This window comes from Polyergus mexicanus, unplaced genomic scaffold, assembly GCF_030449975.1.
Source record: "Polyergus mexicanus isolate NDT 795.1 unplaced genomic scaffold, iyPolMexi1.0 SCAF_9, whole genome shotgun sequence".
NCBI lineage: Eukaryota > Metazoa > Arthropoda > Insecta > Hymenoptera > Formicidae > Polyergus > Polyergus mexicanus.
In genome coordinates this window covers 10,188,580-10,206,571 of record NW_027223329.1, presented here as the reverse complement: position 1 = coordinate 10,206,571, position 17,992 = coordinate 10,188,580, and the positions used below count along the sequence as shown (strand labels likewise).

Below are 17,992 nucleotides of genomic sequence, written 5' to 3'. Positions count from 1 at the left end.
AAACATCTGATTGGCTATCGAATAGAAAATTCCTAGGATTCAGAGTTTTTGCCAATTGTAGCCAATCGGTTTGTACGATAAGACTTGTTATATGACAAATGAAATATCAACCTTAGACGAAAAGCGTGATCTCCATCTTCACTCTCCACGCAGACCCACGTGAGAATCGATGAATATACAAATTCATCAATAAACACTTGATTTTTTTATACAAATTGTACAGTAAGTATGGAATATAATTATAATTGCAGTAAAATATGTAATAAAATTTTTTTTAAATATATAAGCATTAATAAGTTAAGTATCTCAACACGAATTCATACTTAACCAATATTGTTATTACCTTAGTATATTTTTTATTTTTTATATTTAAAATTAATTAATTGTTATTTTTAGATGGAGAGTTTTCCCAGAGGCGGGAAAAAACCTGCGATTAAGAGATCGTCAAATACGGTAAATATATAATTTTATTTTTTACAGTTTCTATGTGATTTATTCTGAATATAAAATTTATTTGAACTTATAAAGATAAAGTGCTTACAAAGAAAATAGTGAAAAGTAGTGAAAAAAGATGTTCTTTATTTAAAATTATTTCTTTCTAATTATCCACACTATCAAATATGTATATATGTAATGTATATCTGAAACTAAAGAATTGATATATAGATATATTTTAAAATTAAATTTTGCGCAGAAATTTATCTGCGCATTCATATAAATAAGTTTAACAGTATAATATTTTCATTTTAGTTATTTGATGAGCAATCTAAATTGAACAAGAAACATAAAACTCAGACAAAAAGAAAAGATAACAATATAAGTATGAAAGAAAGAAATTTTATTGCTACTGCAGAACGTTTATCCAACGCAACATTACGTGAAGGAATGACAATTCTTGGCCGAATAACTAGAGTATCAGAATATGACTTAATTGTATCTATACCAGGTGGAATTTTAGGACGTGTAGAAGTTACAAATCTCAGTGATTCATATACAAATCTGTTGCAAAATATAATCAGCACAAAAGCCATCCAATCAAATGAATTTAAACCTTTGCCAGATTTATATAATCCTGGTGATTATATAGTGTGTTATGTCAAAAATATAGATCTTCAAGGAAAATGGTTGTACAGCTTATCTCTGGAGCCACAATTAATAAATCAGAATGTATATAACAGTTATCTTGTAAAAAATACAAAGATAGTTTGCACTATTAAGAGTATAGAAGATCATGGCTATGTAGTTGACACAGGCATAGCTAATGTTAGAGCATTTCTTGCTACTGAGAATGTTGATAAAGAAAAGAAATATTGTAAGTATAACTAATTTTGCATAATGAATTAGTATTATGCAAACGTGTAAAGTAATTTATAATCATTATAAATTATTTAGTTCCAGGTAATCAACTTTTGTGCATAATTAAGGAAATAGAAACAGCAGATTACTCGTTTGTCGTTAAATTGTCAGCTAAGAAAAGAAAAATTAATAATGTTATCGTATATGATATAGCTTCTTTAGATGTTATAACACCAGGAACAAAATTATCCCTTTGTGTAACAAAGGTACTTTCCAATGGTTTGCAAGTTATATTTGGAAAAGATAACATTGGATACATAAATCAAATATATCTAAACAATCCTCTATCCACGTATACAGAAAATATGGAAGTGACTGGTATATTGTTATATATATTACCAACTGTGAAATTGGCTTACTTTAGTCTACTAACTGACGAATCGGAAAAAGAGAGATTAAGTAAAGGCGATATTATACGAAAGGCCAAAGTTTTATACAGGGAATCCAATGGGATAATTTTAAACATATCCAAATCTGGATTACGTGGTTTTGTTTCTTTACTAAAAACCAATGTCCCGTTTGCCAAAATTCCGACCGAATTTAAGCAAGGTTCCACACATAAGTGCAGGATACTCGCGTACAACTGGATAGAACATCTTTATGTCTGTACAATGGAAGATGAAATTTTAAAACAAAAATATTTTTCAACTTCTGATCTTAACTGCGGCGATATTATTACTGTAACCATTACAGATATTGATACAAATAATGGCTATATACATGTACAAGCAGGAAATATTTCGGGATTTATTCCACCGATACATGTATCCGATAGTGGTTTAAGTGCATTAAATAAGTTGAAAATCGGAGATAGCATCGAAGCAAGAGTCTTGTATCTCAAAACTTCTAGTTACAACACAAATGTAATGTTTACACTGAAACAATCGCTAATAAAAAGCAAACTACCAATTTTACATGATATTCATGATGCACAATGTGGATCAAAATATCATGGTACAATCACTAAAATAGATAAGAATGGTTTGTTGGTGAGATTTTATGGAGTTATGAAAGGATGGGTACCACGCACTGCATTAAACAGCGACACATATAATATGAATTGGAATTACTCCATTGGTCAAACTCTTACTGTATGCATTGAGTCCATAGAAAAGAATGAGAGTAAAATGAAACTAAAGATCGTTACTGAAGAACAAAAACAGCAGATTGTGAGATTTTCTATTGGACAAATGATTGAAGGAACAATTACTGAATCATCCATCAAGGGAGTATACTTGAAAATACATGGAGAAGATAATGAAAATGTCACGACCGGCTTCTTACCAGCGGGTCATATGGCTCCATGTATCGAAATCGGCAGTTTATTGGCATCAAGATGCACTCCCGGAGATGTAATTTCAGCTTTAGTTTTCGCTACAAAGCCAGGTATAATACTATCGCGTACTTTTGTGATACAAGAACAATATAGAAGCTTTGATTTGTTAAAAGTAGGCGATTGCATTCCATGTACAATCAGAGATATATCGCAAGACGGGGTAAGAGTTGTCTTACCTATTGAAAATTACTCGAAATTGGGATTTGTATCTTATAAGAATATTAACAATTTTGAACTATTGCATGTAAATCAAATATTATTCGTTAAAATCACGGCTATCAATACGCGAGAGAAATACTTAACTCTGACAATGGCGTTGAAAGATGTATGGGATAGTCCGCTGGAAAAGGAAGTTAAAATGATGACAGCGGTAGATGTTTTGAGTTTGTACCTCAACAGATTATCGGAACTAGCAAAGAATACATTTTACGATAACAAACCCATTTCATCAGCAGTCTTGGGTCAAAAAATTATTGGCACTGTAGAGAAGATTACCAAACACGGTCTTGTGCTACGATTAGATAATCATTTGATGGGTACAGTACGCAAAGATCATTATTCCGGCGAGTTTCGGGTCGGGGACAAGGTATCTGGTACAATCTTGTGGAAGAATTACGTCCACGAACTCGTTGATGTATCATTATTACCGAGAATAATAAATGGCATTAGTTCGAAACAAAAAACACTACCAGAACTTCCCACTGGAGTTGTGCTGAGAGCTGAAATTTTAATGATTACCAAATGGTTGATACTCGTTCTGATAAAACGCAATGGTGCAGGGTATTTAGCAGTGTTACCCGTCCGCCGACACCTTAATGACATATCTCCCGATTTAGCGCCTTACACAATACACGCTAGGATTCGATTGTATGTTATAATGACTGGAAATGAATCTGATATTGTTCCTGTCTGTATGCTAAAATCTGCATTTGAAACAAAAATCCCAAAAGTCGCAAATGTAACTACGAAGAAAAAATTAAAAAGAAAGGAAATAGCCAAACAACACAATGTAACACTTACAAATCCAACGGAACAAGCATCAGAGAAAGATAGTAAGAAAGAATATGAAGTTGAAATCAAAGAGGAAACTAGAATAAAGGATATAGATGAATATTCTGAATTGAGCAAAGATTCATCCGATGAGAGTGAGAATGGTGAAGATAAACCAATTGCGGATAAATTACATATTCAAGAATGTGGATTTTCCTGGGACGATAAAGCAAACTTAGCTACTTCCGTTGAAACATCTAGCGATGATGAAGAGGAACCTGAGGAGGAACCTAAGCGAAAAAAGAAATTAAGCGCAGCTGAACGTCGAGAGCAGGAACGTGAGAAAGAACGCAAGATCCGTCAGCGAGAGGAAGCTCTGGCGAGTAATAAAATACCCAACTCGACGGATCAATTCGATAAATTAGTTTTATCGAATCCCGACAGTTCCTTAGTGTGGTTACAATATATGGCGTATCATTTGCAAGCTACGGAAATCGATAAAGCGAGAGCGATCGCGAAACGAGCTATCAAAACGATCAATTTTAGAGAAGAAAATGAACGGCTTAACGTATGGAACGCTTGGCTAAATTTAGAGTCTAGATTCGGTACTTTGGAATCTTTGAACGATGTGTTCCAGGAAGCTGTGCAAACCAATGACGCATTCAGAATATATACACACATGTTGACTGTACATGCGGACGCTGGTAAAAAAATCGAGTTAGAAAAATTGATCGACACTATGATTGGCAAGTTCAGACAAAATCCTCAAACGTGGATAAACTGCGGTGCTGCGTTATTGAAAATTGGTTTGAAAGAAAAATCGCGACACATTATGCAACGGGCGGTGCAATCGTTGCCTGCGTCTCAACGTAGGTGCACATATTGCAATATAAATATATATATATTAATACTTTATTTTTAACTGTGCACATTTTTGTTACAGATGTGAATTTGTTGGTAAAATTTGCGAATTTGGAGAATAAATTGGGAGATAAGGAACGAGCACAGACATTATTCGAGCACATCCTGAGTTCTTATCCGAAACGGGTCGATATATGGTCATGTTACGTAGACTGCTTAATAAAATCCGAAGACATTGATATAGCTAGGTATAGATATCTTAATACATTTCAAGCATGAGAGAAAAATAATTAACATTATTATTTTAATAATTAATTTTTATGTTTTTACACATTTACAGGAGAGTATTGGAACGAGCCTGTGTTCAAACACTTCCAGCAAGAAAAATGAAGACTTTATTTACAAAGTTTAAAAGTTTTGAGGAAAAGTATGGCACGCCTGAAGCCGTAGCACGTATAGTACAAATGGCTGCTGATTACGTCGAGAAACAATGTAATATATAATATATAAAAACTTTGTCCAAAATTAAAATCTTTTGAAAAATCAGAAAAATATAAGAATATAATTATTAAAAAAGTGGCATGAATTGTGTAATTCTAAACAATATTAATCTTTTGAAAATTAGAAAAATAACAATATTGAAATTCCAAGATAAAATAAACTTTCGAGAATTGGAAAAGTATCATAAGAATATAATCAGATAAAGAGTGCAAATCAAAATTCTAAACTTTGCAATTGTAAAAAATTTAACTATTTTGTTTTTTTTCCCATTTACATTATAAGCAAGTATTACAATTTATAAATAATCGAGATGAATTTTTTTTTTTTTTACGCTAACATCGACGTAGGGCGCGTTCCACTTAACGTCCGCAACGCTCACGGTATCATTTTATCCTTGTTATTCACTGAAAGTTAAATAAAGACAGATGGTACTTGCGAGCGTTGCGGTCGTTAAATGGAACGCGCCCCTAATCACGTGATCATGTTCAACGCTGCAATAAGTATACTGATCTTACATACATAAAAGATCTATGGCAATAAACGTCTTGTGAATTTGCACTTTAAAATATTAGAAACTAGTTCTGTGCATACATGAATCAGCTAATAAGCCGCGTTGTTTCTGTTAATGGACAGCGATTGACATTCAATTGTTTTGTACGAAGGTTTCACATATCATCGCGAAAAATGGTTATTGCTGTAAGTATTGATTGATTTAATTATTTTAATACGCAAAATATCTACTATAGACAAGCTCTCTTGGCATTGTAATAATAGTGTTGTGTAGAACTTTTTACTTAATTAATTTTGCTTAGTTGCCTCATCATCATAGTAATAATTACAGGCTGTAACATTAATTGAAAAAAAAAGTAACAAATTATGTTAATATCAATTTATATTAAGCAAATAAAATGCATTTGTACAGTTAATAGTACATATGACACATACATTTTATTTTAAAAGTATAGATATATATAATTATTAATGAAGTTTCCCAAATTTAAGTGAATAAATATTATTGCATTTAATATCATGGATATGACATCACTTATTTAAGAACAAGATAATTATATCATATATATGTATGTATAAAATATTTGACTTGATATATTTATATATGATTTTTAAGGTTGGAGATAAATTGCCCAGCGTGGATCTCTTTGAGAATACACCAACAGATAAAGTGAATCTAGCGCAAGCTGCAAATGGGAAGAAAATCATTATATTTGGTGTACCAGGTGCATTCACACCTGGCTGTTCAAAAGTATAAAATTATTTTTAAAAATTGCTATTTTTTTTCATAATTAAAAAAACCACAATATATATGCTCCTGTCTTAATATAATGAAAATACAATTTTTTTTTGTTACATATACTATTTTAAGACTCAATCTTGTTTTTTGTACTAATTTGTATTAATGTCTTCTACCTGAATTTGTGTATATATAATATATATATAACTTAATAAATTTTTGGAAATAGGTTCTATATAATTTTTTGTTGTAATTGAAAAGTGAATTAAAAAAATGTTTATACAAATTAATACGAAAACAAGATTGATATTTTAAATAGTATATAAAACACACACATAAAATACAAATCGTAATATCTACATGATAAATTAATAAGCTTTTAGACTGATAGGTATATTAGCTTTTCTGACATGTGTTATATGACCCATTTTCAGACCCATCTTCCTGGTTACGTTACAAAAGCTGATGAATTAAAATCTAAAGGAATTTCAGAAATCTTTTGTATTAGTGTTAATGATCCGTTTGTTATGGCAGCTTGGGGAAAAGAACATAATGCAACAGGAAAGGTATGCTTATTTAATTGTGAAATTTGTTAAATTAAGAAAATAATTGGTTATGTATTTTATATCATAGTTAAAATCTTATAATTGCTTCTCTCTTTCTTTGTGTTCATCTGTTTTCTAAAGAAATTATTTTTATGGTTAGGTACGAATGTTAGCTGATCCTAAAGGAGATTTTACAGATGCTATAGATCTTGGTGTAGATCTGCAAGTTTTAGGAGGCAAACGTAGCAAACGTTATTCTATGGTTGTTGATAATGGGACTGTAAAGGAACTCAATGTTGAACCAGATAATACTGGTTTGTCCTGTTCTTTGGCAGATCGTATAAAAGTTTAAAGCATGTTATCTTAATATTTTTTTCTTTCAATTCTTTTTATTTTTCTCCATTCTTTAATATTTATATTATTGATATTATATCTCAGCAACTGCATCTTTACAATGAAAAAATTATTGCGTGATATATTGTTATTTTTAGTTTGAATCTTCGTAATTTGTCATTAAATTATTATTCGTTGTTAATTTGAAATATTAAAATACTAGAATACATTTCTACAATTGTTTTCTGTAATATAAATTTAGAGATGAGATACTAAGAATTATTAAAAAACTTTGCAAAAATGGTTACATATTTAATAAATGTCTAATGAATACAGATAAAAATAATATATATATTTCTGATTTTAATATTTCAAAATTTTATGTTATATATGTATTCTTTCTGCAATTAATGAAAAATTTTAAGTTTATGTTTTGATAACAAAAATAGAGAAACTTTTCTTATTAAAAAACTTATTTTCTGATGTTCACGATTGAGATATGATAAAAGTATAAAATAATGTAGATTTTTGTTCTTGCAAAATATGTTAAAAAGTTTCTTGCATTTAATGATATTGGATGATGTAAAGTAAAATATATACTGGAAATTCTTTTTAGTATCTTGTATCAGTAAATAAAAAAAATGTATATCTATATTTTTTTATCATTTTCAATGAAAACAGGAATAACTCTTATAAAATAGTTGATGAATATACTATATATTTAACAATCCGCCATAAAATCTGTAAAACTTCGCTAGATATATCTTCCACATACACATATATATTTTACCTATATTTTGGAATATTGCCTAAGAATCTTTCTCTTAAACTCATATCAGACTACGCATTAAAGATTGGGACTGAAGATTGAAATTTGACCAATCAGAACGAAGAAATTTTAGTTGCTTTTGTTTGTACGACAAATGTAATATCGGCCTGATACAGAGTTTAAATAAACCAAAATCTTTATTTAGGCTGTGTTCCGGATGAGGAATCGGAACACAGCCCTAGGTGCAAGAGTCCTAACGTGCGATCATATTTATCTGACAATGAGCCAATCAAAACATTGCATACGGTAGTTGGTAACCCATGATTCTTTGCGCACCGCTAGGCCGCGTTCAAAAACATCACCCATGTGCATACGAGCGTCATTCTATCTTTGTTCAATTTTCAGTAAATAACAAAGATAGAACAAAGCTCGGTGCACATGGGTGACGTTCTCGAACGCAGCCTAGCGGTGTGAATGCGAACTGAGGTTTTCTAATCTCGATCGTCGTTAGTATGTACATAGTTTGTGGTGGAAAAAAAGCTGCGGCGGCGGCGTCTGGATTTGCGTTAAATTTTATGATCTTTTACGTCTGATCCATCGGCTCGAATCTGATTTCACAGCCGTAAGTATAAGCGTGCAACGATTACATTAGCGATTCGCGCTCGTAGATACCCTGCGACGTGCGCGTGATATGTCCAAGGATAGAGAAGATTCCAAGCCCAATGTCACAATCCACGGTCGTGTGAGTGCCAAAATGTCCAAGTGGCTGATCATGTCGCGAAAATCGGTGGTCGCGATGGCATCGATACGTGATCGTCCATCTTGATGCAATCACGCGTACGAAATAATATCCTCGCATTCTCGAAAAGTTTTCCCGACGATCATGCTGATTAACTCCTAACCCTCATATGGAATCCATTGTCAGATTCCATGGTAGTTGAGATCTGAAAATGACATAGGGTAATGCGGGAAAGACTGTTTCGTATTAGAAAGAAAGAGAGACAGAAAAAGAGAGGCTTGAACTTGAACTATTCTCTTTCTTCCTGAAACTCCTTTTTTCATAATGAAATAGGTTTTATTTAGAACATTTTTTTTTTTTGTATTCTTATGTGTGTATACCTTTATACGACAAATGCATTCTGTATTCTGTATCTCCACTCACACACACAGGCGCGGGCACACGAAATACAATATATATATGCATGCACGCGGGCGCGCATAATTAAAGATATTTTTAAATGAGAAAAAAAGAAAGAGAGCGCGCGAAATATTGCTCCTTTTTTCGTTTAAATAATATCTAAATATTATGTTCAATATATAAAAAAAATATTTTGAGAAGATAAATGTACAAATCTCTTTTTTCGTGAAAGCAATGAAAGAACAATGAATTAGCGATCTGTAAAAGCCAAATTCTTTTGTAGAAAATATTAAACTTTTGTTGAGTTGTGAAAAGTATTGGTATCTCAAGAATTCAAAATACTGTAATATTTTCCATCTTTCTTTATTGAGAGAAGAGTAGATTATATTATTTTTTTAAATTAACTTTAATGTCATGTTCTAAAAAAAAAGATTCACAGATAATACTTTTAGAGAAATTTTTGATATAACACTAATATGTTTCTCAATATTGATGACCCTAATGAAAATATAATTTCAGAAATAAGAACTTTTTAGAAGAATTCTTTATACAATACATCTCTATATATACAAATTTTTTATAGGGTACATATATAGTTTTTTCCAAAAGTTTTTTTATGTATAAATTAAAATAGAAATATATATAAAATCGTAAACAAATTCAAAACAATGTATAGATTAATCATAATTTTTTAAATATATATGATAAAGTAGCATTGAAGTACAATACATACTTGTAACCTGAAGCAAAGCTAATTGTAACTTAAAATACTGATATTATATTTATTGATGTATTTGATATATAAAATCTATATATAAAAATAAATAAAGATACACACATACACATAGAATTTGTTTCGACTGTTTTATAATAAGCAGATATCTTTAGAAAATTTTATTTTTAATGCTATCTTGACAGAAGTATCTTGACAGAAAGGAGTTCTACATTTATTACTTGTAATGATAAATCTGTGATAATAAGAATGTAATGGATTATTTTATATATTTTTTATAATATACATTGAAAAATTGTGATTATAATATTTTAAATCTAGGAATTATATTGCAATTTCTTTTTGTATTAAATATTAGTTTAATAAAAAAAAATACATTTTTAATATTATAAATATTGTATTGAATTCGTTATTCACAGATGTCAACTGGACCTACACATAAACATCGTTATAAAAATGTAGGATTAGACTCACAAGAATTGCGAAGGCGCAGAGAAGAAGAGGGAGTTCAATTAAGAAAGCAAAAACGTGAGCAGCAGTTATCAAAACGTCGCAATGTTCCTAACATTGTTGCAGATGAGGATAATGTTACAGCTACAGATGAATATTCACTTCCTACAGCACAATCGGTAATATAATAATTATTATATTGTATTTTACTTACAAAACATATGTCGCAGTATATTTTTTTTATATAAAAAAATTTTGTATTTTAGCAATCCCCTGGTATCATAACATCTGAAATGGTAGATGCATTATATAGTCCTAACATACAAGATCAATTGGCTGCAACACAGAAATTTAGAAAATTATTATCAAGAGAGCCAAATCCTCCCATAGATGAAGTGATACAAACAGGAATTGTGCCACAATTCGTCGAATTTCTTAAAAATAATACAAATTGCACTCTTCAGGTTAGAATATTTATATATAAGTATAAAAATATATATCAGAGGAATATATAAATGGTAATATTGATTGTTAGTTTGAAGCAGCATGGGCTTTAACAAATATAGCAAGTGGTACATCTCAGCAAACACGTATCGTGATAGATGCAGGAGCTGTTCCTACCTTCATTTCTTTACTTGGTTCTGAATATGAAGATGTACAGGAACAAGCTGTTTGGGCATTGGGCAATATTGCAGGGGATAGTCCCGAATGTAGAGATCATGTATTAGCCAACGGTATCCTACCTCCACTTTTGCAGTACGTTTTCTTATTTTTATAATTTTTATATAAATTATTTTTTTATCTCTCTTACTAATTATTATACTTTATAGTGCAAGGATTGCAGAAAATAGAAAGATACAATGCTAAAATTTAAATAGTAGCTTCATAATTTCACATAATTCTTTTTAGAGTACTATCGAAGGCGACTCGTCTTTCTATGACCCGCAATGCGGTATGGGCATTATCAAATTTGTGTCGAGGAAAAAATCCGGCACCAGCTTTCGCAAAAGTCGCTCCATGTCTACCGGTGTTAGCACATCTTCTTAATCATACCGATTATGATGTACTTGCTGATGCTTGTTGGGCGCTTTCTTATTTGAGCGACGGTCCAAATGATAAGATACAAGCCGTTATCGATGCCGGTGTTTGCAGACGTCTCGTAGAACTTCTTATGTATGTCAGAATTTACATAAATTGGACATTATATGCGAAAAATTAATTTTATTCGTGTCGCTAACAAAAAAAAAACATTGTTTTCAGGCATGAACAAAATAATGTAATAAGTGCAGCTCTTCGTGCTGTAGGAAATATAGTTACTGGAGATGATGTGCAAACTCAAGTTGTGTTAAATTGTTCAGCATTACCATGTCTACTGCATCTTTTAAGTTCACCACGGGAAAGCGTTCGTAAAGAAGCTTGTTGGACAGTTTCTAATATCACTGCTGGTAATCCCCAGCAGATACAAGTATGTCACATTCCAGGCATAATAAGTATATAACTTTATATATTATTGTTTTTGTAAAAGATATATATATATATATATATAATATCTTCATATAAATATTTTTTTAGGCAGTGATTGATGCCAATATCTTTCCGGTTTTAATTGAAATTTTGAGTAAAGCTGAATTTAAAACACGTAAAGAAGCAGCGTGGGCAATTACAAATGCTACTAGCGGCGGAACAGCCGATCAAATTCGATATCTCGTAATGCAGGGGTGTATTCCACCATTGTGTGATCTACTTACCGTTATGGATGCCAAAATTGTTCAGGTCGCTTTGAATGGATTAGACAATATTTTGCGTTTGGGAGAACAAGATGCACCTTTGCATAATGGTCTTAATCCTTATGCAGTTCTTATCGAAGAGTGTTATGGTAAAGTATTAAATATTATAATGGAAACATATTTTATATGATAAATACACACTTTGACTTTCTAATTTATTAATATCATTTCCTAATATTTTTTAGGCCTAGATAAGATAGAATTCTTGCAATCTCACCAAAATATGGATATTTATCAGAAGGCCTTTGATATTATCGAACGATTCTTTGGCTCTGAGGAAGAGGATACTAGACTTGTGCCCTCCATCGATTCACAAGGGCAAGAATATCAATTCACTGCACCAGATTCTTCCCAACTACCAGTGCAAGGCTTTGATTTTTAATCGACTATATTTAAATTCTGAATCTTATTTCATTAAGTGTTATTTGTTCTATGGGATTTACAATATCTCTAAAATCGATACATTGACACAAAACATGGTTTTACTTGCCCATAAAATTTCAGTTTATTTGTATCAAAAATACTAATAGAGTAACCCAAAATTATCTATTTTTTTCATTGAATTAAAAACAGTAAAATCTGTATAATTTTAATGATTTTTCTTTCTCATTCTGGATAAACTGTAATGCGCTGTGTATGTTATGATCTAAAATCTCTTTATTGTTTTTTAAACCTATGTCAAATTGCGACAATGTTTACATTAAAACCTTGAAACAATTTGTATAGGAACATTTATAAACTCATACCTGCATGTATTTAGTGTATGAGACGTTCAGTTTATGAGGCATAAACGTTTTAGTGCTTAAGAGTAGAAGGGAGGATAAAATGATCGAGACAATTTATCGAGGCAGATTCATATCTCGTCCGACTTTTGACTGACACAATTACGAAAAAATAAAACTAGCATTATATCTTACGAGATACTAACTGAATGACTGAAGTACGCAACTATGTAGCCAACACGGACAACGTTACGCAACGGGGTATTCACCTTATTATACTAGATAGAAACATGACCAATTAAACTTTTTTACTATAAATACGTATCTCGTAATTTTAAGGCTATTCTATACAGAGTGCCCTTAAGAAGTAAAGTAATAGTCACATCTGTCCATCAATATAATATTGCATTAGTTTACAAAAATTGGTTGAAATGTTTATTGTATTTTATAATAAGCATGGTTTGTATCAAAATATGTACAATACTTCTTTTGTGTATTTATTAATAATCATGCAAGAGAAAATACTGACTTCCAGTTAATGTATAAAATGATATTTTTGTCCAATATCACATAATCAATTGATTGGTCTTCATTATAAACATCTGCAGAGATTGAATGATTGAATAAATGATTTTTATATATTATATAGTTTCATAACTAAATTTTTTAAAAATGTACGTTTTTTTTCAATCCTTTTGATATATGCAGGTGATAAAAACAAATAGTATTGGCTTTGTACAGCACATTATTAGATTTTGGACATTCTGTATGAAAAGTCTGTGACTGTATATATATATAAAACATATTTATTATTTAGGTTTGACGATATACTATACTTATATTATATAAATTATATATACCATTTCGACTTTTAGTTACCGATTTGAATTATGACAGAAAATGACTGTACTATAATTCAGTAATTGAAACATCGCTAATTTATCATTTTAGCCAATTATGCGGCGATGGATATTTATTGCCAATTTATGATTTTACTTACCAAGTAGTACATAAATATAGCAAAAAATAAATTGTCATGTATTGTGCATGCCATTTCTAATTAAAATATGAGAGAAAATTCTTTTATAAAACTATTACTCGATAAAGCATATAAGGACGTTTTTTCAGTATTTTCGATCACTTGAATCAACAGCTTTTAAGTGCATTGTGAAATATTTATTAATTATAGAAAAGTAGTTTTCTACAATTATAATTACTTTAATCAAAACAAATTTTAACTATTTTGACATTAATAAAATATACTATTATATCCTATCAATTAAAATGCATGTAGATTGATTTAAATATGTATTTATCTGTAAATTTATTATTAATTTTTTTGTTTAAAGATATATTTCAGTTTAAAGAAAGTTGAAAAGCACTGGTTGAAATGAACATTGTGAATATTATATTTTATTTTTCCCAAGATCTATATTATAAATTGATAAAGAATTTAAAAATGGAAATTTTTATATAAATATTTGTTAAAGCTCATGTTATTTTAAGTTGATTTTTTTATTAGTTTTTAAAAGATATTTGAGAAAAGGATGTATTTTATGAACTTGGTATTTCTGATAATATAAAATTATATAAAAAAAGTGTACACAGAAGACTAACTAAATCTTCTAAAAAAATCATATAAAAAACTCAACGAAAATTACACCAGATCAGATACATGACAATATTTATATTTAATATGTGTGAATCATTCTTTTACATATCCACTGTGTTATGTAGAGTTGTGATATTAGGGCTGTTTTTCGATATTCACTGCCAATACTTAAAATCTATAATATGTATGACGTAAACTATAGATTTTCACTGACAGTGAATATCGGAACACAGCCTAGATATACTGATTCATTTTTGGAACAAAGTTTGCAAATAATAAAAAGCTAATAAATATTTGTTTATATAATATGTTATTTATTATATATATAAAATCACAGTTTATACAAAATCAAGTTTTTGTTATTTCCTTATATTTGTAATTGTAGAATATATAATTTGAAATTGCATTGCAATTTTTCTATAATTATCCCGAATTATTTTATTTATTAAATTAAAATTACAATGAAAGAACAGGTTTGTAAATTGGCAATGAGTATTATGAGTATATGATATTAGACATTATTCAATTACTGTACAGACTGCCGACTGACACATTAATACGAAAATCGAAATATACACTGAAATAATCCTAATTGTATTTTATTTTAAAGCTAAATAAAAATATATTCGGAAATATACATTAAATCTCACTAGATACATAACATGTGTCATTATATTTTTCGAAAATACATAGAAGTATGAAAAATTTTGATTGGAAAGATTCACTAAAAATAAAATTTATTTCGTGTAATATTTACATAATAAAATTAAATTAAATTAATACAGATAAATTTTATATTTCTTTAATTTATAATGGGAGAGAAATTTTATCATGACTGCCATAGCTATCATGTAGTTTATATTCTTGCAGATGCTAAAAGAATTAAGACTCCTAATTCGACACTGTAGTATCTTTATATTAGGACAATAGACATTATATAAAGGAAAAAAATTAATGATTGATTTTTGTGTGAAATAAATTATTGAATTTAATTCATATAAAATATGAATGAAAAATGAATCACTCATTTTTCATGAGTGATGAAAAAAAGCGTTAAAAAAACTAGTTTTTTATATCGTATGATTCAAGAAAATATTTGTAATTACTCGATTCTGATGATCTTAATCTGACATACCTGCAGTGACAATTTAGGAGCCTTATCTTGCAATACATTAAATATGCATCTTTTACAAGTATCAATTCATGTCATGTTAAACTTTGTTGTTCTCTTTACTAATATCTAATCTTATTATTTATAGAACTGTATTATTAATACTAAGTGCCTTTAGGATATTATTTTTTGCAACTAAGATTAACAATATCTTAAACTTGGTTCGGGTTGTACAGATATAATTGCTGCATCTGTAACGCGCGTTACAAGTGCCATTAAAATATCTTGATCAATGCTTTTTGATAGTTTATGGTAAAACTGATCCTCTACAAACTTCAATTTTTGCTGTGATGATTGATAATTGTTCGTTTGCATAGTGAAAATGTAAATAGCTTCCCTAATTAAAGGGTTTATTTTATCACACAAATTATGTAATGCTTTTATTGCTTCTACATTGATATTCAATATATTGCGAATTAACTGCAAAAAAATTGTTTATATAAGCTAGAATATAAACAGAAATTAGATTTGAAATGTATATATACGTACCACAACTTTTTTTGCTGAAGAATCTTTCTTTAGTTTGGTAATGATTTCACCAGCATCATCTCCAAAATTTTCTGGATTTAAGTATAGAGGACTATCCATGTGTAAAACAATACTGCTTACACTTGCCAATGCTGTGGCTAAACAATCCATTGTGGTGGTTTCATTCGCAAATAATAGAATAATTTGAGGTTTATTCATAGGATTTCTTGATATTGTTTCATTTATTACAGTTGCAATATCATTCCAAGTATCTGATTCTTGATTACAAAATATTTTTTTAATTTCTTCAAAAGATTTCAACTGAGAAATACAATTATTTATGGGCTCTATTTGTTTTTCATCCATATTTAAATTCTTAAATAAAACTAAAATTGCTATAATTGCTATAATTGCTGAAACAATACGATAATCAAATACTAAACAAAAGCTATTTGTATCTTGTTTATTTATATGTGACAATTTTTTGTTTGTTAAAGAAATATCATTTTGCGAAGATAGTTGTTTCTCATTCCCCTTAATACGTTCATCAGAAGCTTTTTTTATTTGTTTATTTGTTTTATTGTTTATTTTATTAATGCTATCATTTTCTGATGTTGCACTTTCAGATGAGTTTGATTTTGATTGTTCAGATATGTTATTTTTCATATCTGAATTGTGATAATTATTTTGTAAACAACTTTTCTCTTCACATTCTCTTATAAGTCTTCGACATTTAGGTGTAGGTGGTTTAAATAATGATAAGTCACGAGTCTGTAAAAGAATAATAAATTTCACAGATAGATTTCAGAGATAGTTATATATCTTAATAAAACGTTTCGCAATCAATCTAGTTCTGTAGTCAGTATCAATGTATTGACTACACTGTTTAATTACATATTGGCAAATTGATTGTGTTTTAAAGATAAACATTGCATATATGATATCAATGACATATGGATAACGAAGATGACAGAGAAATTATAGTGTGTTATCTACTAGTACTATGGTGGATCAAAAAGTAAGATTTCCTCTTTTATTACGACTTTTATTTATCAGAAGCTAATGATTATTTTTTACTATAATCTTTCTAATTTAACACAATAAGTCCAATTTGTGCAAAAGTTACAAATAAAAGTCATAATAAAAGAGGGAACTTTATCTTTTGATATATCCTATTACATAGACTGCATTCAGCTTGATGCTGTAAGTGCTGAAAGCATTTAATTGATCAATCAGAATAAAAAAATCTTTGCCCCGAATGATCAAATAAATACTTTCAATACTTATAGTATGAAGAGTGTTACGAACGCAATCATAGGGTCTGTTCTATGCAGCTGAACTGGCTGCACTGATTCAGAGTTTATCTTTTTCTCTCCCTATTGGAAGGAGAAGGATGGGCTCTGAACAACAAATGGTGCAGTTCAACCGTAAAGAACAAATCTATATAATATGCATAAAAACCGGAAGTTCTGGAGGATTTTCTACGCTTCTTTCATCGATATAGTTTAATAAAGCTACGAAAATTTCAAGAAAATCAATGAGACGGAGCAATAATATTTCGAAGAGATACCTCGTCGTTCATTTCGCAATTGATGAGCTCATTTCATTTCGTCGCGTGAAAATGTCATGGGACAATATAATCTTCTTTTCTTTTTTATGCAGGTATTTAACGTGCCGTTAACCAAGTATTTGTTTTTCGGTTTAATTATATAACCTGATGGAATTTTTGGTTAACAATCAGTTTTTAATTAACTATCAGTTGTAAAAAGACTATGGAGAACTCTGTCCATAGACATATGTATATCTAGACCGAGTGTTGAGGAGTGGGGGCCAAGGTGCACGTAGAAAGGATGTAATCTGTTTCGTGCTCCTTGCATTCTCTCTCGCTCGCACGTAGCATAGCGTTCTCTATGTTATGTGCGAGCGAGAGAGAACGTAAGGGGCACGAAACAGAGTATGTCCTTTTCTACA

At 29.8% G+C, this 17,992-nt stretch overlaps 4 protein-coding genes across 5 annotated transcripts; 3 read left to right on the top strand and 1 right to left on the bottom strand.

The window, feature by feature from the left end:
• The first annotated feature begins 117 nt into the window (after nt 1–117).
• Nucleotides 118–5,119, top strand: Rrp5 (Ribosomal RNA Processing 5). Its single transcript, XM_070302052.1, has 6 exons — nt 118–222; nt 397–453; nt 751–1,312; nt 1,393–4,551; nt 4,626–4,791; nt 4,884–5,119. The coding sequence occupies exons 2-6, from the start codon at nt 397–399 to the stop codon at nt 5,044–5,046; spliced, it is 4,107 nt and encodes a 1,368-aa protein (XP_070158153.1). The 5' UTR covers nt 118–222; the 3' UTR covers nt 5,047–5,119.
• A 436-nt stretch (nt 5,120–5,555) lies between these two features.
• Prx5 (Peroxiredoxin 5) lies at nt 5,556–7,510 on the top strand. The gene is made up of 4 exons (XM_070301261.1): nt 5,556–5,740; nt 6,171–6,305; nt 6,728–6,859; nt 6,999–7,510. Exons 1-4 carry the CDS (start codon nt 5,636–5,638, stop codon nt 7,188–7,190), a joined length of 564 nt encoding a protein of 187 aa, XP_070157362.1. The 5' UTR covers nt 5,556–5,635; the 3' UTR covers nt 7,191–7,510.
• A 942-nt stretch (nt 7,511–8,452) lies between these two features.
• On the top strand, nt 8,453–16,385 carry Kap-alpha1 (karyopherin alpha1). 2 transcript variants are annotated; one of them, XM_070302054.1, is made up of 8 exons: nt 8,453–8,562; nt 10,231–10,440; nt 10,528–10,725; nt 10,797–11,017; nt 11,171–11,434; nt 11,522–11,726; nt 11,834–12,137; nt 12,234–16,384. In XM_070302054.1, the coding sequence occupies exons 2-8, from the start codon at nt 10,231–10,233 to the stop codon at nt 12,428–12,430; spliced, it is 1,599 nt and encodes a 532-aa protein (XP_070158155.1). In that variant the 5' UTR covers nt 8,453–8,562; the 3' UTR covers nt 12,431–16,384. The 2 variants fall into 2 exon arrangements, with proteins under 2 accessions (XP_070158155.1, XP_070158154.1); XM_070302053.1 differs by lacking the exon at nt 8,453–8,562 and adding an exon at nt 8,617–8,682 and having other exon boundaries at nt 12,234–16,385.
• Nucleotides 14,721–17,818, bottom strand: Torip (Torsin interacting protein). The gene is made up of 3 exons (XM_070302059.1): nt 17,592–17,818; nt 16,043–16,792; nt 14,721–15,973 (listed from the first exon to the last, which is right to left on the bottom strand). Exons 1-3 carry the CDS (start codon nt 17,601–17,603, stop codon nt 15,695–15,697), a joined length of 1,041 nt encoding a protein of 346 aa, XP_070158160.1. The 5' UTR covers nt 17,604–17,818; the 3' UTR covers nt 14,721–15,694.
• Nucleotides 17,819–17,992: the final 174 nt, after the last annotated feature.